At 40.1% G+C, this 23,640-nt stretch overlaps 1 protein-coding gene across 1 annotated transcript in view; it reads left to right on the forward strand.

Moving 5' to 3' along the window:
* Positions 1-22,209, forward strand: part of LOC309558617 (uncharacterized protein) — a 375,763-nt gene extending 353,554 nt beyond the window's left edge. The window contains exon 2 of the mRNA XM_082261684.1: positions 21,359-22,209. Within this exon, the coding sequence (XP_082117810.1) occupies positions 21,359-21,995 (637 nt within the window). The 3' untranslated portion in view covers positions 21,996-22,209. The remainder of the gene's footprint in view (positions 1-21,358) is intronic.
* Positions 22,210-23,640: the final 1,431 nt, after the last annotated feature.

Below are 23,640 nucleotides of genomic sequence, written 5' to 3' on the forward strand. Positions count from 1 at the left end.
ACCCATTACATTGTACTTGTTGAAAGCACCTAACGCTGAACAATTGTTCAAACACATTCTTTCAAGAAGGATTGAGGTGAATCTTGGCACAGCAAGAAACCGCCTGAAGGGGATGTGTCTGCATTCTGCCAGAGTCACCGCCAAATATTACTGAGCTTTATTTTATTTCTTTTTTATCCTATGATGAATGAATAACAGAGCAACATCAACAGGACCACACTGAAGATAAGCATTGCTTTTATGTCATTCAAATCAGTTTAAATCCACAAAGAGGAGATTTTATTTTCCAAATATCCTAATCATCAATTGTTTTGAGTCACAAGATCTAGGACATTTACAGTTGTAATTAAAAGAAACTATTCTGTGTTTTAACAAATATTTACTTTTGTAACTTATAAAATTTGCAAATAACAACTATTCCATGAATACAAGGCCTCTAGCCAATAAGTACAGCAGTTTGACCGTCAATGCTTCACTGCAGACACACAGCTCTCAACTGTCCTGCATTTTGAGGGGCTATCCCTGATTATGTGGGATTGTCCTTGATTGTGAGGGATTGTCCCTGGTTTTTAGGGACTGCCCCGGGTTTTCGAGGGACTGTCCCGGGTTTCGAGGGACTGTCTCGGATTTTGAGGGACTGTCCCTGGTTTTGAGGGACTGTCTCTGATTTCGAGGGACTGTCCCTGATTTCGAGGGACTGTCTCTGATTTTGAGGGACTGTCCCTGGTTTCGAGGGACTGTCTCTGATTTCGAGGGACTGTCTCTGATTTCGAGGGACTGTCTCTGATTTTGAGGGACTGTCTCAGATTTTGAGGGACTGTCTCTGGTTTTGAGGGACTGTCTCTGATTTTTAGGGACTGTCCCTGATTTCAAGAGACTGTCTCTGATTTCGAGGGACTGCCCCTGATTCCAAGGGACTGTCCCTGATTTGGAACAAAGTCCCTCTGTCCCTCTATCCTTCTCATTTATCCCTCATTTTGTTCTGATATATATGATTGTATATAAAATGCATTTTTTTTTTCAAAAAGTGTTTCTCAGTGCTAAACCTTTCATCCAGTTTCTACATTGCTGCATTTGTAAACTTCAAAAGCCAGGATAAAGGAATAGTAGTGTTAAAAAAAGTACTTGCGGGTTTAACTACTTGTCGACCATTAGCAGTACATATACTGTGGCAGGTTGGCTCTGTCCCACGAAATGACGTACCTGTATGGGGAAGCTGATCTGTAGGTCCGGCAGCCACGATTGCCGCCGGGCACCCGCGATCACTCCCCGTGGAGACAGAGCAGCGGTCTGTGGTTGTAAACACGGCAAACCGCTGTTCAGTCAGCAATAAACACAGGGCTCCTGTGATCTTCCTATTTAGGAACACAGGTCCCTGTGTTCATTCCATAAGTCCATCCCCCCCCACCCCCCACACAGTGATAAAACACTCCCCTAGAAACACATTTAACCATTTGATCACCCCTGCTGTTAACCCCTTCCCTGCCAGTGTCATTAGTACAGTAACAGTACATGTTTTTAGCACTGATTACTGTAGGGGTGGCAGACCCTGAACAGTTGGTAAGGTGATTAAGCCTAGCAACAGCATTCAAGAAAGACTGTGGGGAATAGCCTATGTAGAGGTAGGCCAGTGATGAACTATGTCAAGGACTGTGATTGGCAAACATGAGTATATGTAAACCCAAAAACTAAAATTTATCTTGTGCCTTATAAACCTATGTGGTACATAATTCCTGTCTATAAAGGTAAGGGAAAAAAAAAATATTATTTTTAACATTCATGTCGTGTAATCCTGTCTAGTCAGCATATGCCCTCTGCCTGAATGACAGAGGCTGTGGCAGAAAGCAGCCCTATCAGCCAATGAGGCTTGTGTTAATAAATCAGCAGAGAAAGTGGTCGAGTGGCTCCTGCAGAAAATTATAAATCTGTTAGGTATTGTTTTTCAAACATAAATAGTTGGAATTTTATCAGTAAATGCCTATGCCTTAAAGTTGGCCATACAGAACTTGAATTTGAGAAATCAAAGTTGCTGGTCGGAAAAGTCAGCCAAAAAGTGACTGCAGGCACTGTTCTAGTGTTTTGACAGTCATAGGTGCCACCTGTCAGAATATATTAGCTAGCATTGGGAGATTCGTCCATCCATGCTGTTTAGCGTAGATATGGGAATCTTTGGATTTCTCTTAATTAGCCCACTGGGCTGAGGAATCCTTATGTGTACAGACAGATATATGTCAGTTTTACTGAATTGCTTAGATAAGATTATATTTTGTAAGAGTCTATTGTGCTGGCTGTTTTACAGTAAAGGGTGTTGGCAATTATAGCAATGGCAAAGGTAAGTATAGGCATCAAAGTGTGCCTAGATGTGCCTAGAAGAAGGTGGTAAATTGGGTTGGGAATTTAGTTTGGATATGACAGGTTTACTTTTAAGTCACATGTGTCAAACGCAAGGCCCGTGGGCCGAATGCGGCCCCCCAGGCCATTTCATGTGGCCCTCACACCTCCACTGCAGATGCAGCACTCCCCTTGTCTCCACACCACCATGTTTCAGCAGTCAGCGGCAGAGAGGAGGACAGACCTTCTTCCCCAAATCCTGCACTTCATTGTGCAGCCATGGTGAGGCTTGTCTCTGTCCACCCTGCCTCAGCAGTTGGCAGCAGAGACGATGATACAACTTCTTCTACAGATCATGTACCTCTCTGTGCACCACCTCATTGCCACCCCCCCCCCAGTCTTAGTATGCAGCTGACTCCAGCCCTCCTCTGGTCCTACTCCAGACCCTGCACTTTCTGCTTCCCAACTCAACCCCCAGCTTCTTCCCGGCAGCAGCACAAGGAAAAGGGGTGCACTGGGATGTATGGGAGGGTGAGGGAATCTTAACTTCTGATGGTGGGGGGGGGGGCTCTTGACAGTTGATGTGAGGGGGGGCAGGGGTGCCGTGGACATCTAGTTTCACAGATACAACCAGCCCTTTGAGGGCAACCATAAGGCTGTTGCAGCCCGCAATTCAATTGAGTTTAACACCCCTGTTTTAAGTGAATATGTGCCCAGACCCTTTACACTAAAGTAGTGATATATTCTAAACAAAGCCCTTTAAAATAATCTCACAATTATCTTTGTAGCTATAAGCATTATGGAGTAATATTTTTTTCAAAATTCAAAACAAAGGCATTGGAATCTCAGCTTTTTTGATTAAAGTAAAATCTTGCCAGCCTAACAGCCCTCTACTGTACACACACAACAGGTAAGTTATTGCAAGCTATTTGAAACTTTGAAATTAAACCAGACTTTAGAGTCTTTGTGATTTTTGAGGATCTTTGAGAAATAATTACTTTAAAATACAAGCAGCTAGAGAGGCTAGTGACTGCTTCCAAATAAGAATATGTAAATAGTAGGGGTGTTGAAATGAATCGTAGCATCGATGCATCGCAATGTAGCTTTGAACGATTCAAATTCGATGCTGAGGAACGGCTGCATCGATGCCTGGATGACATCATCCCGGCTCTCCCCGCCTCTCCCAGGACAGCCCTGCCAGCTGCCAGTGCACTCTAAAGTTAAAACAAATTAGTGTCAGTGACTCAGTTTCAGGGACCCTTCCTACAGCGTGTAAGGGTAAATGTAAACTGATGCCTGATTACCTTATTATCTCCGATCTTTTCATCGCCGTCAAAGTCATGTACCCTCTGGCCGGCCAATCTCCTCCTCCCCGCCGGCCGGAGTGCCGTCACAGTCACGTGCCCTCTGGCCGGCCATTCTCCTCCTACCCGCCGACTGGAGTGCCGGAGTGCACGAGACTGACGGCGATGAAAAGATCAGAGAAAATACGGTAATCAGGCATCAGTTTACATTTACCCTTACACATTGTAGGAGGGGTTCCTGAAACGGATTCACTGACATTCATTTGTTTTAACTTTAGAGTGCACTGGCAGGGCTGTTCTGGGAGTGCAGGGGGGGGGGGGGGGGGGCTGCTATATAATGTAAATTGGCTGTGTTATGTCAATGGGGGCTGTGTTATGTCAATGGGGGGGCTTTGTAATGTCAATGGGGGGCTGTGTTATATCAATGGGGGGGCTGTCTAATGTCAATGGGGGGGCTGTCTAATGTCAATAGGGGGCTTTATAATGTCAATGGGGGGCTGTATAATGTCAATGGGGGGCTGTGTAATGTAAATGGGGGGCTGTATAATGTAAATAATGTATAATATCTGTACATTGTTCAGACTTGCCTGTATGTATGCAGGCCACGGCCAGGGTCCAGGGAAGTGTCCTTTAAGAGCAGATGAAAATAAAAAATATTCTTTAATTTTTAATTGCGTGGCTGTTTTTTTTTAATAAAGTTTTGAAAACCATTGGGCAGTGGGCTGGGCATGGGCAGTAATCGTGATGCATCGTGAATCGTTCGCATGATAATCTTAATCAAATTGATTTGTGAGACCAGTGAAGATGGGCAGCCCTAGTAAATATTTTATTGTCCATAGCCTGGGCAGGTGACCTTAAACCTAGGCTGAAAAATCTCTGTAGATAAAAAGGCACCAGATCCACCTATTTCCTCATCACAAAGAAGTTAATTCAAAATTTAGCAAACATTTATTTTGTACAATTATTCAGAATGATTTATCCATCACGCGTATATAGTTAGTAATAAAGACAATTATTTATTGTGAAATTCATCAAAGTCTTTCCAGGCTGATTAGATACCCAGGCCTATCTCTGGAAGTTGGAAGTAGGGAGGTGTACAGTTCACTATTCTATTATAATATATTGGGGACAGTCATTCCGTTTTTTTTTCTGTAAAGACTTACTCGTCTATTTTGCAAATTTTTACAAATTCCTGGTGGAGAAGGTCCACCGTCTTTGTCCGCTTGTCTCCTTGCACTCATCTTCCCCCCTTCCCCTGCCGTATCTCTGTTCTTCAATTCGAAGGCTCAACCTGTGTCTGCTCGCATCCGTCCCTGTGCAATGATTGACAGCAGTGACTGCAGGTCTTTGATTATTTCACATGCCTTTAAAAACCATGCTTGAGACAAGCTGTCAGCTGCCGTCATCCCCCTTCCCCCCCTCCCTCGTTAGGCCCTGCGATATAAACCGGCATTTATATCACCAACGCTTCTCCTCCATGTCCAATCCAGTGGAACATCCTTCGGGGAAATCTATTCTTTCATTATATTTCCACTCTAAATGTGATTGACAAAAAGGATTTTTCAGTGGCGGAACACAGTTATTTTAACTCACCTCCCGTTCTCTCTTTCTAATTGTTTTCATTTCTCTGCTATTTATAATCTGTCTAATCCTTCTTCTTGTCAGTTATAGGGCCTGGAATTATCCAAGCAATGCCATTTAGCTTTCATAGAGTTTTTAGAATAATCACACTCACTTCTGCTGTCACATTTGATACTCATATTTTTGCATTAATCAGAACATGCTGCTCCTTCTCTCCCGCTCTGTTTATCTCCCTCCTTCTACCCGTGTAACACAATGAATTTTCCTTTCTCAATCCCCTTTCCTCTACCTTATCCCTACTCCCTCTCCTCCCTATCCATTCATCTCTCTCTCTAACATTCTCTCTATCCTTTCACCTCTATCCTTCATTTCCCACTCTTCTCTATATCAACCCTCCTCGCTTCCTCTTTATTCCTCCCTATCAGCCTCGCTCTATACACTCTTCTCTTCTTCTACTCTTCTCTCTCTCTATGCACTTCTATGTCTACTCTCTTATAACTTCACCATCTTTCTATATATCTGCTCCTTTCTCTATGTTTTTCTCATTATAGCTGCCTTCAGTGTTTTTTTCTCTTTGTCTCTACTCAATTTATTTATTACTACTTGAATACTTACTTACCTTATTACTATTCTCTTTACATTACTTCAAACTCTCTGTTTGCACTTCTTTCTGTTACCCATCTCTTCTCTTTTTCTAAATTGTCTTTTTTATTCATTTTAGATTTAACTCTACTTGTTACAGACAGTCCCATTATACTCCCCCATCAACGCTCTTTGTTCTTTTCACTATGCTCACTTCTCTTTCCTTTTTACATACCGTATGTTTTTCTTTGTTAAAGGGATTGTAAAGGCAGAAGATTTTTTTTTTTTATCTTAGTGCATTCTATGACTTTCTGTGTGCAGCAGCCCCCCTAATACTTACCTGAGCCCTTCTTTATCCAGCGATGTTGCAGGAGTGCCTAAGCTGCCTGTGACCCCCCTCCTCATTGGCTGAGACAGAAGTTTGGCATGATTGGGTCCCGCTGCTGTCAAAGAAAATAATTTAGCGAATCAGGAGAGAGGGGGCTGGTCACAGCTCCAGGAATGGACACAGGGAGCTGTGACTCGGCTCGAGCGCCCCCATAGCAAGCTGCTTGCTGTGGGCGCACTCAACAGGATGGAGGGGCCAGGAACACACCGAAGAGAGACCTGAGAAGAGGAGGATCCGGGCTGCTCTGTGCAAAACCAACTGCACAGAGGAGGTAAGTATAACATGTTTGTTATTTTTTTTTTAAAAAACGAGACTTTACAATCACTTTAATTCTACTTTAATATTGTCTATGCTCTTTTTCATATATGCTTTGTTCTCCACTCTCTTTATCTATTTACCTTTCTACTATCCTTTCTTTACTCACTTTCCTATATTCACTCTCATTCTCTCTTACTCTCTTTTTTCTAACTACTTCCCTTTCTATCTACTCTCCTGTCTTTATTAGCCCCATTCCTTTTTCTATTAACTTTACTCTCTATCTACTCTCCTTTCTTTATTGGCCCCATTCTTTTTTCTATTAACTTTACTCTCTATCTACTCTTCTTTCTTTATTAGCCCCTCTCATTTTTCATCAACTTGACTCTCCATCTACTCTCCTTTATTTACTTTCCTCTCTATCAACTCTTTTTTTTCTCTCAATATCTACTCTCATTCCTATTCACTTTCCTCTCTATCTATTCTCTTACCTACCATTTAACCATGAGTAAAATGGAGAATAGAAGAAGGAATTGGGACTTAAAAAGTAGCTACTCATAACCCCCCGGGTGTAACGCTCCTGCGTTTTTGTGGTAGGCTGGATATGCAGCTGCAAAATCTCCACTCAGTAGTCATGTAGAGATGTGTTGAATAACCAGATCCAACTCTCCAGACTCATCACTGTGGGCCTGTCAGCTTCAACATACAGATATATACACACTCAATAAGATGTTCCTGGAGTGGTGGAATGTATATGACAGTATGAAGGTGTTGTGCTGAAGGGACAGGTGTGAACAGTGATAGAGATGGTAAGTACTTGATAGGTTGTTCAGGAGAGTACTAGATGGTATTAGGTAGAGTGCAGATAGGTTAGTAATCGAGTATGGTGACAGGTGGTAAGGACAGCAGATGACAATTACAGGATAAACTAACCCAGTGCAAGGATAGATGGTAGTAGGCTCAAGAACTAACAATCTATGTAGCAGTGCAGATGATAGATGGTAGTAGACTTAAGAGCAAGCAATCTATGTAACAGTGCAGATGATAGATGGTAGTAGACTCAAGAGCTAGCAATATATGTAACAGTGCAGATAGTAGATGGTTGTAGGCTCAAGAGCTAGCAATCTATGCAACAGTGCAGATGATAGATAGTGTAAGTAGGTTATGGAGGATTCCCCTGTGGGGTACTTATCACTAGTAAATGTTAGTAGTAGAGGGGTCCAGTAGAGAGAGGAAGATCCGGTAGCGAGATACAGGGATCAGTATCGAGGTTCCGGTCTGCTCCAGGTAGAAGCAAACAGCTGGAGGTTCCGACAGCAAGACAGGCTTGAAAGCATGTGGATACACAAGGCAGGTTGAACGAACGATGTGAGTGAGAACGCCGGCGGTTGAAATAGCCGCTCTGCGGCGCTTAGCGATGACATCATCTGTCTTAAATGTGTATGCGTACCACCTAGTAAGAAAGGTGGGACGCATATTTGGAAGGAAATAAATTATTAAGGGTACCAGAGGTACCAGAATCTTACACCGGGAGAAATAAACTAAATAACTTTAATAACTAAAAGTGTTTATTTAAAAATATATTTTATTTAGACATCATTAAAAGTTTATATAAAATCAATACAAAAGTAGATAACATGTGATACGAGATGAGATTCTCTAGGTTCCACGGGTATCTCCAAAAATGGCAGGATCGCTACGCGTTTCGTTTGTAGCTTCTTCATGAGATCCTGGTCAATAATGGGAGATGTAATTATACAATACATTAATCTTCATAAATATTGTTACATATATATACTTATTTCACAGCACTTGAGTTACAATACAATAGTGCACAAAAAAAAAAGAGGAGAAACAAAAATATATTTACATGTATAATACAGTATAATAAATAATAAATGTTAGCGGTATACCTACCTAGCTTCCACAAGGAAGGGAGTAGAAATGGAGCATCTGGAGTTGTAGGATGGAAAAATAGAAGTTAGGGGACCTTAATATACCTGCGCCAACACCGGGGAGGTCAGAAGGTCCACAGACCACGGAACTCACTCTGGGATTCGAAATTTGGGGGTTTCAGCTGGGAGCCAATAACACCTATCATATACGGTAAAGTAATTAGTATACGTAACACCCAGTTGGGGGGGGGATGTAATAGATCATTGAACATGTATCTATCCCCATAACCCTTTTAACCATCTCTCTATTCTCCTTTCTTAATTAACATTCCATATCAATTATTTTCTTTTTTCTATCAGATTTCCTTTTCATTCAGGCCTGCCATACATGGCTTGCATTTTGGCCAGTTCCTGTTAATTTGCCCAAATTCCTGCCACATATGACCCTATTGACACCTCCTGGAGTGCCAAACTTTGATTGAAAATTTGTTTTTTGGTTGGAAAATTGTCGGCTGAATAGTGACTGGATTTGATGCTGTCTGTCTGAATACTATATCCAGTGGGCTGAAATCTATGCATGTATGGCTAGCCTTACTCTCCTACTCTTTGTTTTCTTTCTCTTTCGGCTTTCCTCCTCATGGATTCTCCCACTCTTAATCTTTTCTTCTCCATCAACCTTTTTATTCCATTACTCTTCTACTCTGTTTCTTTTCTTCTTTATCATCATTCCTCCATATTTACGCTCCTGCTCCCCTGCTATCTTTTCTTCTCTATCTATCATCTTTCTTCTTCCATTACTCTCCTACTCTCTACTTTTTCTTCTATCTTTGTCAAGTTCTTTATACATGTCATGGTTACATGACATGTATAAATGTAGCTTACATAGGCTCAATAACTGGAAAAACTGGAACTTCACTGTTGGCTGGAACACCTCCATGCAATAATACAGGAGTTGCCACTCCTGCTTGTTCTAGATTCTCTAAAGAAAAAGCGCTACAATTACAAAGTTTACTCACAATGTCACCTATATGTTAGTTTGGGTATTGCAGTGTGGCTATAGTTGCCAGTAGTTCCCTGTTGTACAGTATATGACTAAAATGACTTCAGATGGCCAAATGATGTAGGCAATATGGAACAAGAATCCTCTTGGAAAAATGAGAGCTGAAACTGTTAATGGGATCCCTTTATTATACTATGCTACTATGCAGAGAGTTCTTAACCAATTGGTGGATTTTGTTTTTTTTACTTGAAGATCTTTTATATAAGTGTTGCAGAAAGCCATAACAGCTAGTGAGAGTATATCTTTCAATAAAATAGAGTGAACGTCTTTAAGAAACAATATTTCTTATTGGCTTGTCACCTCCCCGTAACAGTAGACATAAACTTAATATGGCTTTACAAGATCCAGGGATAATGATATTCGATAAATCAGTTTATAATATAACATGATTAATATTTTGATAATGCAGCATCGTAGTACAGAGAAAAATAAGCTGTTTTGGTATCACATGACCCCGTACAATACTTACTCACCTTTTCATTAGACAACTCTGCCTGGAAGGCACAAAATATACAAGACAGATGACTTTTGGACATTAGCAATAAAAGACGCAGGCTGAAAATGTATTTACAGATATCTGCTTAACAGCAATGCTGCCCAGGCCCATCAATCACAGTGACTTGAAAGTTTTGGTTTAATGCTGTTATTTTCCACGATGCCCAATGCTAAAGGGACTGGAAATGATGCTTCTGAAACCATTGCAAGGGCCGTTGCCAAACCTCATCCATCATCCATACACAGTCCTGTCCCACCTTATCCCATGGCCAGAGATACTCTGAGTCCATTCCCAGTCTTCCTCTATCTAATAGGCAGCTCATTGGATATAACAAACAAATACTGCTCAAGTGGCTGTTCCTGAACGCTAGCCTTGCACATCCCATCTGTGCTCTGTCTGTCAGACTCAGCCTATTAAGCAAAGTGCAGAAAAGACAGCAAATGAACAAAGAGGATTCTGCTAAAGCAAGCAGAGCCATGCAGTCTCGGTAAAATGACTCTCTTCCAGTGTCAAAGATTATATTGCATATGGTGTGGTGGAAGGTGCTTGTTTTTTTTTTAATCAGAGTTGAGTAAACAGGTTGTCATCTCGAAGCTGTATCAAATATCTTGCCGTCTGTTGCTGAAGTTACTTCCTTGGTAGTGACTGTTGCGAGATTTATTTCTGTAAGCCATATTAAAATTAAAGGGCAATGCCAGCTGAACAGCTATATGCATAACTGAAAGATATTAGAATGGTTTTACCTAAACCAGCCAAAAGACCTGTAATTTCACACCTTTGGTCTTCGGATCTACCCATCTCCCGATGTGCTCTATTGTTGCATGGCATGGTAAGGTAAGTTTTCAGTGGCAGCAGTTTTACAGGCTTTGTGCCACTGCCCGACCTCCTCCCTTGCACTTTGGAACCATAGAGAATATAATCAAATGTTCTCTTCTTCATATACGCTTATCTACAGTAGGCATCAAACTCATAATTTTAGTTTATAGAGTGGCCACTTCCACTGCAAGTTATATTCAGCTTTCAGGAATATAAACATGAAAATAAAGAGTGTTTGTATGTATTTGCCTGGAGACAATTTTTAAAGTGGACCTTTCATAAACGACTGAAAAATGAATACAAATCTGTACAAATACAAATCTGATATTATGGTATTTTTTCACTAAAGGAATATGGCTTTTCACTTTGCTTGGCAATTTTCACTTTGCAAGGGAATTTTTCCTTAGTGAATCAAGCAAAGCTCTGCTGACTTCCATCATCCAATCGTGCTAGCAAATATGCATTTTTTATTTTTCCTTGCACATATTTGGGTTTTCTTTGCAAAGTAAATTTTCACCACCGTACACTATACTGTACCCTGCCAGACTGAGAGTTACTGCTAGGGGCCAAACCCACTTCTTTGAATTATTTTCCGATGCAGCCTCCTGGCTAGATCACAATGAGAAAAGCCTGCAGAGCCATGTGGTTGTGGATGAGGGCTGACGTATCCTGTTATAGTTCATGCTGAGTGAAACGTGTTTTCCCTTTTTTGGATACCTACCTTCTACTTGCTCTATATCCTGGGGGCCGTTTTCTAGCCCTAAAAATGTGAGCTAGGCCTACAAAGTTTTCTGCTACATATTATTTATGAGGGGCTGCCACCTCTCTGACACCAAATCTTTTTGTTTGACTCAGTTTGTCCCGTTGACGCAACCACTTTATTCGGTCTGACCTCTACCGTGTTCTTTGTACTAAATTTTCACTACATTAATTTAGTTCTGGTGAAAATTCCCTTCCTAAATGAAAATTCTCCTGGCCCAAGACTGTTTGTCTTTAAAGGGTAACTCCATTTTTGTGGGGGAAAAAATAGAAAATAAAGAAAAAATACTATAGCGTATACAATTGCAACACAAGTCATATTGTAATTAAATGTTATTAAAAAAATACCTTGCCTTTTCAATATGCAGCCACTGTAATTTTCTGAAAATGCAATGCAATATGGCTACCTGGAGTTGTTCTGTACTCAGAAATATAAAGTCCTGGTTGTATGATTGGCTCACCAATTTTCCCAGAAGTCTGCACTAAGATACAAGTCAGATTTCTGGCATCCCCTGCAACAAAAATGTCATTTTTGGTGAGATACTCCCAATAGGAACACGTCTAAATGGATGCAGGACCAGCAGCTTTCCTTATTAGTGCCCTGCAGGTGCTACAGCTGATTGATAATTATGAAACCACTCCCATTTGACCCACTCAGCACAGAGGAACAAACAATGATTTCTTCAGAATAACAAAAGGTAGGAATCGGCAACAAAGTTTGTTAAAAGCCTTGTAATGTACATAGATCACCCAGGGGGGGGGGGGGGGGGGGATGTTTTTTTCTCAACAAAAGTGGAGTTACGGATTAAGAAACCAAGTAAAAGGTTAGCTATCCAGGCTAACTTGTTATTTTTGTATTCACCATTGGACAGAAAACAGCATTGTGTGTAATTTGGGAACTTTAATAGGAAATTAAACATGTCTTTCACAATACTGAGCTTTTCTGCTGTTATTATTCTAATGGGGTTCACCTTTAATCTTACAGCTTCAGAAGGAAAGCTGTGATTGTAAACTACAAGAGATCATTCATGCATGCTGTTGTGCTTGAAGGTTTATAAAAACACAGTAAGAACATAACTTAGCTGAAGCAGCCACTCCGTCATTAACATTCATAAATAAAAGTATATAGAGAAAAAATGTAAATGTGGATCTTTGATCAAATATGGAGTCTACCTCAGACCACTCTCAAAAAGGAGCTGGTTACCTTTTATACAATAGGAGAACAGGAGGCGCCTCTAAGTGTTCTCCTATTTTTCTTTGCAGTGCTTTTGGGACTCTTCTGGTTCCCTTGGATTGCCACCCCTAGCTGTATGGACTTTTGATATATTGGACTTTGTAGTTGTTGTACCCCCTTGCCCAACTCTTGTCTTTTCCATATATAGATGTAGCACCCTTCTAGGTAGGTGCTAAGAAAATGCATATGTGGCCCTGTCTGCTTATCGGGGGTGGGGGGGGGGGGTCTAAATTGTTAGCTAGCTGTCAAATGTTTCCAGGTGTGTCTAGTGAGTCTGGGGAGTCTCCCCACTGTGTCCAATGAGGGATCTTGTTGGTCAGTGGAGGAAATCTAGCTAATGGCACATTAGGGTTTATGTGGGTCTACCGCAATGCTCCCTGGGATTAGAAATAAATCTGTGGATAGCATGTGACAGAGTGTCTTTTGGCGGGAGTATCAGTCCCAGGAGGAGGTGACGGCTGTCTGTCCTCCTGTCAGAGAGTGAAGGTAGTCCAGGCAGTCGACCTAAGGGGACCAGAGGTTGAGCTGTACTGCAGGGAGGGATCCAGTGTGTTGCTGACTGAGTGGAGCTGCTGGGCAGAAGTCTTCAGGAAAAAAACAGTATTGTGAGTACTCAAGATCTGCTCAGGGGTCTGCCTAGGAAAGGGGACCACTCCAGAAGGTCAAGTGGATCCAGGAGCCAGCTAACCAGTAGTATTGGCAGGGAAAGGGGATGCCAAGTGTCCAAAGCCCTAAAGATAAGGAAGTAAAAGGGGGCACCAGCGTGGGCCCTGAAGTGATTGGCAATGCACCAAAGGTCCAGTGTGGGCCCTGAAGTGTTCGGCAGTGCAGCAAAGGTGTACAAGTAGCTACCTCAGGCGAGAGTACCTCAGGGAGCTAAAAAGGGACATCTGCAGTAGAAAGGGAAGTTACAGCATCAAGTCAGCGTTAACCGGCATTCGGCCACCATTAACCAGCATCAAGCCACAGCTAATCAGCGTCAAGCAGCATTTATCCAGAGCCCCCAACAAGTTGTGTATAATTCAGTTGCAGGAGTATCCCACTCATCCCTTCTCCCATCTAAGTTCCTAAATAAACCTAAAAACCCAAAGATACTGGACTGGTTCTTGTCTCAGTGCTCACACTTGGAAAAACATGCTCAAAGGTACTTTTCTTGCACCCAGTGACCCAGGGGGACCCACAGCCAGCATCTATGCTGGGAATTCTGCTACATACTGTACATATATCCTTTACAGTGTTTGGGTTAATATCATGGTCCTGAACAGTTGCGTCTTTTTTTGTGGTTACCTTTTATATAATAAGCAGCATCAAATATGGATCTTAAAGTATAACTTAAAGTGGAACTTTAATGCAGAAGAGACATGCTTTGTCTCACCTGCCTGTCCGCCCCTGTGCGTGCAGCTCATTTTAAAAATTCGGCAATGCTGAATCTGACTGAACACCCACTCATGTGCTCAGGAGTACCATCATCCCTGCCCGACCATCAGAAGCAGCTGGCAATTGAAACCCAGCAGCAGGCCAACCGATAATGTTAGTGGCCAGGCCTGGATCTCAGGGATATTTCATCGCTGGAGCCAAGGTGAGTAAAGTTCTGCTTTAAGGCAAACCTTTTTTGTTAGATTTGAATACAATGGCAAGGGGTTAGGGAGATTCACTCTCTCTAATTGTTCTGATCATCAAAGTCACCAGGAATAAAAGTGATGGTTAATTTCAAATTTGGATTTGCAGACCGGAACAGAAATAGAGGAAAATCTTACGATAGGGACGCCTGTTCATCGTAACATCTTTCTAAGAGGAAACATCCCTTGCATTGAACAATTATCCAATACGTCTACAGAACAAGAAATGGACCTAAATCCCTCTGAGACACAAAAAATGACTTTAGTATATCTAGCAGTTTTTTTTTTTTTTTTCGTTTCCAGTGGGTAGTTTTCGTCCAAACCCTTGCTGAATCTGCTATGGCATCAAAAAAATCCAGCTCAAGTACATGTGACTGGTCAATGTCTATTTGTGATTGGCAGACAGTATGGATCAATAGGAAGCCAACAATGATTAGTCAAATGCCCCAGAGAAGGATCTGTAGACTGCAAAGGTTACTCAAAGTTCAGAAGAGAGCTGCCTACCGGAAGGTCAGAGGTGGGAAGCTTATAAAAACATTATAAGAGGGCATAAATGATTGGATTAGTGAAAGTGGAATCAAAGAGAGGGCAGTTCATAAATGTTTATTTCACTAGTAACCACTTAAAAACCAAGTATTTTCTGGCACTTTTTGTTTACAATTTAAAATCAGCATTTTTTGCTAGGGAAATTACTTTTAACACCCAAACATTATATATATATTTTTTAGCAGAGACCACAAGGAATAAAAGGGTGATCGTTGCATTTTTTTTATGTCACAAGGTATCTGCTCAGTGGTTTTTCAAACGTAATCTTTTTTAGAAAAAATACACTTTAATGAATTAAAAAACAAAACACAATGTATACCCCAATTTTTTGTAAACTATGAAAGATGATGTTACGATGACGCACGCTCGTGGAATGGCCACAAACTATGATACTTTAAAGTCTCCATAGGCGCAGCTTTGAAAAGTTTTACAGGTTACCTGTTTAGAGTTACAGAGGAGGTCTAGCACTAGAAATATTGCTCTTACTCTAAGTTTCAAGGCGATACCTCATTTGTGGTGCAAAAACAGTTTACATATGCGCATGTGGTTTACATATACGTTCGCTAACCATAACCCCGGTAAACCACTTGATAACTCTCAGTAAAATTTCCTTAATCACAGTAGCTAAACTAAAACTGGTAAATTCAACCTAATATGACCATTGATAGAAGTGTTTTTGATTACAATAATTCAATATTGTTATCAATATATCTATGTATTAATAATTAGGGATGTGGTGCGTTAATCTATGTGGTAGTTGTAGTTTATACCCATCGATGGAAATGGTGACACATGGTCACATGTCCCATTTAAGGCCTTTTCGCACCAATATACATACAGTAATGCCCTTTTTATGACACGCAATACTTCAAGCATTTTCACATGCACTTGTATGTGCTTTTCTGTTTCTATATTTTCATTTCATACGAGAGCAACACCAGCATTTCACAAGGCATGTGAAATTTAGGTTTTTTATGCAAATACAAGAAGAAAGTGAGTATCAGTTTCAATGCCACAAACAGTTCTATAGATTCACTGCCAATATAGGTAGACACCATTTTGTTTATGTTTATGGATAGTGGTATAGGAACATTCTATAATATAGATGAATTTCTGGTGCAGAGGTATGTAGGAAGTAAAAAAAATGTAGAAAACATATTTCTGGGTTAATATGAATTCAGTGAGCTGTTTTAATTTATGTTACACACAAGCATGCTACAGAGCCCTTCACACTTGTCTGTTTTATCACATGATATGAATTTCAAGCAGAACTCCAAATAATTGTTACGTGGTTAGTTCACATATATGTGCTTTATCCTAGAATTTTTAGATGATATGTAGCACTTTTATCTGTGTTAAATATCCTATATTTTATTAGGAGCTACTTAGAGCTGAGAGTAATATATGATCAACAAAGTTTTAACTGTGGCATTCTAAGGATAACAAAATTACTCTTTGTGTGTGCTGTTCTCAGGAAAGAATATACATTTCTTTAAAAAAAGAACATCAAACCATGGATTGCATGTTATATATGCATAATAATCTAGAATTGGTTAAATGTTATAAGTTAACTCCTGAATGAACACGGTACACATTACTACATGGACACTAGTATACAGTATATTCAAAGCCCACACTTTTTTATATTTAGCATAGAGTAGGGAAAGGTAAAACGCAACAGTTTTTAGTCCCTCCTTCCATACTTCCTGTCCTGTAGCTACAACATGAATGGATGAAATTATCTCAAAAGTCGGGAAAATTCCTTCTCAGATAAAACTCACACCAACAAGTGTTCTCTCTGATGGGTATACAAAATTTTGGATTTTCCATCCTATTTCAGCTTCAGACACGATGGCCACCAAGAGAAATTGAGAGACTGACTACACAGTGGGTATACAGATAGTAAAAAACCAAACCCTAAAACTTCCCTACTCTCTCCAAAATTAAAAAGATTTGGATCTAGATACACTTTAAAGCAGTGGTTCTCAACCTCAGTCCTCAAGTACCCCCAACAGACCATGTTTTCAAGTTTTTCATTAGTTTGCACAGCTAATTTAAATCAATATCAATTACATGGTATTGATAAGGGCTATTTTTTCTAAGGGAAGTTCCCAAAACATGGCCCATTGGGGGTACTTGAGGGCTGAGGCTGAGAGCCACTGCTTTAAAGTAAACCTCTTATGAGAAAAATACTAGTCAAATCTGTAAAGAAAAGCGCACGCAACCTCGGGCAATAACGCTTTAATAAAGGACAATAAAACAGTACATTGGAATTGCACTCACACTTTTCCTTTAAGACAATCGCTTTACAGCATTCCAACAGGAGCTACTCGCTCCTCCCGTCGCTCCAGATGGTGACTCTGCAGGCTCCTCATCCGCGGCTGCCACCGCTGTATCCCCGCTCTCCTTCACTTCCTGTGTTGCCTGGTCACCGGATGCCGGTTCTAGTGCGCCTGCACACTATACCGACGTGATCTACGGCGCCTCAGGAGAGCCTCAGCCAAAGCCGGAGCCACAAGTTGTACGGAGCTGCGAGGTGGGGGATTCAAGACACGGGTGCACTGCCTCTGCTGTTACTACGGACAACGCGTTTCGGAGGCTGAGCCTCCTTCCTCAGGTCCCACCTTGCTTCCTGCTAACGCCCCTCCCTATATATACCCGGGATACCATCGGCCCTAATTATTTAGTTGTGTATTCTTAAAGGGGCCAGTAACCGATAATCCTTATCCACCTTGGCTGGGACGGGAGAAGCAAGGGGCTATCCACTTTTAAAAAACATATATTAAAAAACATATATTAAAAATACAGTTTAAGATACAATTTAAAATACAATTTAAAACAGTACAATACCAGCGCAGATATTTGGGGAAAGAGGGAACGGAATGAAGGGAGGTGGGGAATAGAGTGACCAGGTTACATACCCACGACCCTAAACGCATCCATCTGGACACTGGGATTCAACCACATGTGTCTATCCATCTTGACCTAATTTTATCAAATTTCCTAGGACACTGTCTGCTCTCATATGTGATTCTATATAGTGGTAGGACTGAGTTGCCTGTTTTTAGCCAGAAAGTGTGAGTAGGGGGCTCCCCAGATTTTCAACTCAAAAGGATTTCTCTTCTGGCATAAAACAGAGTGAAAGTGAGGCAGAGCTTGGTATATCTGTCCCCTTTTATGTCTTAAAAGTGACTCAGCAGAAGAACGAGAGGGTCTAAGGGCACATTGGTATCACATAGATCGGTCAAAGTAGCAGCTACTGCTTCCCAGTATGTGCGGAGTTTAGAACAGGACCAGACCATATCCCAAAAAAGTTCCAGTCTCAAGATTACATCTAGTGCATCTAGGATCTAGCTGGGGATATAAGTGGGACAGTCTCTGCGGGGTTATGTATGCCCTACGCGGGTACTGGAGACCAGCAGCGATTCCTCCGCGATCTACGGGAAGCGTGACTTTTTCCCCTTACCTACAGTCGAGCTGGAGGATCTGCATCTCATCAAGTTGTCTGGGAGGCAGGTAAAGAGGAATTACACCCCTAGGAGCAGGGTAGAAGCCAGCGGCCCAGCAGAGCTCGAGCAGAAGCAGCTGCTTACTTCACTATCTTGAACACGCCCCTCAGAGCTACTTTAAAGTTGAACTTCAGACAAACATTTAACTACACAGATGACATGTATGGGAGCTATTTTATATGCAAAATGATTTGTATTCCTGTCTAATCAGTCAGGCCCCCAGCCTGCTGATTAGACACTGACAGAGTAGCATCAGACTGATGAGGTCATCACTCTGCACTCTCCACCTGTTCTGATTGAACCTCTCTCTCTACTAGTCTGCTTGTTGCTGTATAGGAGATTCAATGGGGATGAAACTAGCCACTACACTAGCTGCATTGAAAAAATACATTTTATGAGCTGGCTGGCTGGCTTACTAGCTGCATTAATATATGCCTTTATTGTGTGCCTGGAGTCCAGGACTGTATTCTTTGTTAGACACAGTAGGGCTGTAAGTATGGACTGCGGTGACAGAGAAGGTAGCTTTTCATGTATAATTATTTCATTACCTATTTTATATATCACCAGTAGACATCTCTTATAAGCTTATTTAAAATCGTGACAATATTCTAAGCCAGGTTAAGATCTGTGTAAATGTGTTTTGCACCAATATACAATCAAAATGCCTATGCAATACTACTTACATTGATGCACCAAAATGTACAAGTATGCACAGGAATATGCATAGAACAGTGTTTCAAGTATTTTATTGAATAATGCAAGTAAGTAACAACGTTTGACATACAGTATAATGTGAGGTAATGTAAACAAAACTCGGTAACAGAGCATGACCAATAACTGTAACTACAGCAAATCGTGAGGGTTAGTAGACAAGGGGCGGTAAAATGGGTGGTCACGAGAGAGTAGTGATTGGCATCGCCAACCCATCGGCACCCCATATAGGGAGCACACTGTGCCTAGGTGGGGAGGCAAAACCAACCAATTGTTAAACTAAAAGGGGACAGTACCCAAGTCTACTGTACCGTGTGGGAAGAGGCAGGGGGATGAGAGGAACCTCACGGGTATTGCATAGAACAGTGTTAATGGATGCCCTATATAGCCATATAATAATAAATGAGATAGCTACATATAAGAATAAGACCTATAGGGTGCAAACGGAGTGGATGCAGCTGACCACTGGAAATGGCATAACAGAAGATCACAAAACGAGGATTAGGCTAAGTAGAACTGGGTCTTAGGAACTTTTACCCTGGTCAAAGTCCAGCTCTAAAATACATTTTTACATGTTATTGGATCTATGTATGGATAAAGTACAGTACCTAGTCACAATAACTAAAACATCCAGTAATATTACAGTGGAATTTTCCTTTTCCCTCATTGTCAGACTTGAGTGCTGTCAGTTATTCAGCCATTCCCGCAGAACAAATGTACAAAAATTGCAGACAATTGTAGGACCAGTATGAGTTCATACAGATATATCATAGGATGACACAAGAAGAGGTGAAACATAAATGATATTTGGGTCATTCTTTCTCTACAAACCTGCCTTTGAGACCATTCTATTCAGGGAGAGCATTAAATAAAGTACTCATGCGATGTTCTAGCTCTAGAAATGGCATGATTCTTTACAAGCACATACATAAAAATGCTTTCAGACTGACCATAATCACACCTGTAAAACTATTACAAGTTTCATATTAAGCATTGGTCATTTGTGAGGTTCTCCTGGGTCTTTTAGACCTTGATCTATTTGGGTTCTCTTGCCATCTCATAAACAGTATGTCTGGCTACTCTTGAATTTATGAAAGTTCAGCTGGTGACTGTCGGGAGCTTATATATTACCAACAAATGATGGGACAGTTTTACAGGTCTCTTGATCCCCATCAAGTGAAGTCACATTCTTGCTGGGATTTGCGCAGAATTACGGGTAAAACAATTTTAAGCACTCAGAGTTCGCCATGGTGTAATATTAGTTTTTCAAAACATATGGACTGTATCATGCTAGGTTACAAATAAAATGACTCGTCTCATTTGCGGTCACAAAAGTGGACAATTGAGAAAGATTGAAGTCAACCACTGCTCTATTGGAAATAGACAATTACACCCAAGTGTGAACAGGTGTTCTTTTTTGCCCTTCTTATCCACATTTGTCATCGCTACTCAAAAGGTAGAAGCTTCCAATCCAATCCAATAACAGCTGATAGTGCCCGATAATTATGGAAATGTTTTGTTATAATCTGCTTAAAGGGGACATGCCATTGTTAAAATATCTCATCCAGGCAATCAGTATGGTGCAAGTTATGAAATGTTCTGATATACTTTAGCTGATAAAATTGCCTTTTTTTTTAGAGGTACTTCTTTATGCAGAAACAGATGGTCTCTCAGCTGCATGTCTGGCATATGGCATCCATATTAGGACATTTGCTATGTATCTCTGTTCTGCATCAGCATTTCTTTTAACTTTCCTTATCTGTTCTACTAAAAATGCCATATCCCTTATACATCATTTAACAGACAGATTATCCTGTCCATTGTTCCCAAAAGAATTGTCCATACTCGTATATGAGAGTCTGGACAAACATTTCTATGAAGAGGTAGCTTGGAAAGATAAAGCTTTAAAGATGAAATTGGATCTGAGAATTTATTATACAGTGAGAGTATCCTAAAATAAAGCTTTTTCAATACTGTGTGCAGTTGTCTGGTTTTCATGTTATCATGGCAGCACAGTGAGTTTAATTAGCAAGAGAGTTAGATATAGGTTCAGCGGGTATTCTAGCAACAAAGCGTATGCGATTAAGTTGGACAGATAAAGTAGCTGGAACTTGTTTTATCTCTTTTTCAACATCTTAGGACATATAATTCTTCCAGATCACAACCTCCTAGCTATATCATTGTCTGGAAAAATGGCACGTAAGAACTGAAATATTGGGAATGGGTATTTTTTTATTGTTAATATATATTTATGTGTTTTTTTTTTATACAGAGATCTGATGCCAAGAACGATAGAAGGACAGATTACAATGGAGAAGACACCAAGTTATTTTGTCACCAATGAAGCTCCACAGCGGATCCACTCAATGGCCAAAGACACTAAACTTATTGTGGTGGTCAGGAATCCAGTTACTCGTGCCATATCTGATTATACCCAGACTCTTTCCAAGAAACCGGAAATCCCAACATTTGAGGTCCTTGCCTTCAAAAACAGAACCCTGGGATTGATTGATGCTTCTTGGAGTGCACTGCGGATAGGCATCTATGCTTTGCATCTAGAAAGCTGGATGCAATACTTTCCCCTTTCCCAGATACTTTTCGTCAGTGGAGAGCATCTCATCACCAACCCAGCAGAAGAGCTGGCCAAAGTCCAAGACTTCTTGGGTCTACAACGGATTATCACAGATAAACATTTTTATTTTAATAAAACCAAAGGCTTCCCATGCCTGAAGAAGCCAGAAGATACAGGAGCTCCAAGGTGCTTGGGAAAATCCAAGGGTCGGACTCATCCCAAAATTGACCCCGATGTCATCCAGCGCTTGAGGAAATTTTACAAACCTTTCAATGCTATGTTCTACCAAATGACAGGACAGGACTTTCAGTGGGAAAAAGAAGAACTAGAAGGTTAAATGGACACATTGGATTATTACAAATAAAAAAAAAAAAAATCGGAGGGGAAAATAAAGACTTGTCAGTGTACAGAAAATATTTACCATTTTGCCAAAAAAAAAAAAAAAAAGTAAAAAAAGTTCTAGTTTCTATAATGGCACAGTGCATTCTTTGGAATGGTGATACAGGTAAATCACTCATACCCCATACATTTTTTAATGTAAAAAAAAAAAAATAAAAATAATTTGCCTATTTAAAAAAAAAAAAGGTTTCTTGGCGATTATAGAAAAAGGCATATTTTTTGCAGAAAAATAAAAATATTATTATTATTATTAATATATTTAAAAAATACAATTTTATTCAAATAAAATAAGACAAAGAAAAATAAATTACATGTATGTGATTTACCTGTGGGGATACAATTAAGCTAAAAACACACATTTTTGCTGTAAACCATGCTAGCCAATCACTATCTAGCTTTTATTTATTGTGCACTTGAACAAATTTTATGGTTGCTAAGGGTTACAGCACACATGTGGTATTTTAAATAATATTTAAATGCGTTGAATATATATGTATGTTCAATAGCCCCCTAATTCACATTGATCAGTAATGCAGTTTGGAAAGCATGAGGAAAAGACTGCGACATTGCAAAGTCTATGGGATAGCACATATGAATCTGAAATTGTGTATTTTGTCAAAGGACACAGGAGAATCATATCAGATTGTAATTTTTTTTATTTTAAAAGTAGTTGCCAAAAAAATACTACCAAGCAGAGAAAATATTAAAGCACAGATGTCTATTGTATAATTTATTTTCAAAACCGGGTATTGAGGTTTCTTTAGAAATATTTTACGTTGTTTTGTGAAATGTTTCATTTACGAAAAAAAAAAAAAACACTAAAATAAATTAAAATTATTTTAATTTTGCAGCACAATGGAAATTGTAGCTTGGATCTGAAAGACAATGCAAAGTTAGTCACAAGTTCTTCATATCTTCAGTATATGTACTGGCTTATTCATTAGGAAAATGAACAAAGTAGAGTAACTGTTGGCAACCAATCATAATAATTATTTCAGTAATTTTATATCAATATATGGAAACCTGTTATGTTGCTATGCAATGACTTTGCTGTGCTATACAATTAGCAATTCAGTTTCTCTCTTTGTTCTGTCTTATTGAATAAGGCTTTCAGAGAACAAGGGTTACTAAAGTTTGTATTTCTTCTAGGGGACAAAGTGGTTCTAATATGAGATTTTTAAATTGTAATTAGAGCCTAAACTTTATTTTTGTTTTAGATTAAATAGAAAGGACTAAAAACTCAAGTCAGTTAAACTTTATCTGTCTGCATTCTGTTGGGGATATTTCCTTTGCTTTCTGTGCAGAAGACAAAATAGGAAATGAGAATAAGTGAAAAAATTGCCCATGGGACTTTGTTGGAGGCCATACAAACACAAATGAAAGATATATATGAAAAAACCCCTGCGATAAACGATTAATTGGACACCAACAATGGGCATGCTGCTGGTCATCACAATTTGAAAAAAAGGTAAATACGGTAAGTAAACCCTTCAGTGCAACACCTAAAACCCACAATAATTTAAGGTAAATAAATTATATAGATGTAGTACAAATTCCCAATTGACGCCAACTTGGGACAACAT

This window comes from Pelophylax lessonae (assembly GCF_965119305.1).
Source record: "Pelophylax lessonae genome assembly, chromosome: 6".
Classification (NCBI taxonomy): Eukaryota; Metazoa; Chordata; class Amphibia; order Anura; family Ranidae; genus Pelophylax; species Pelophylax lessonae.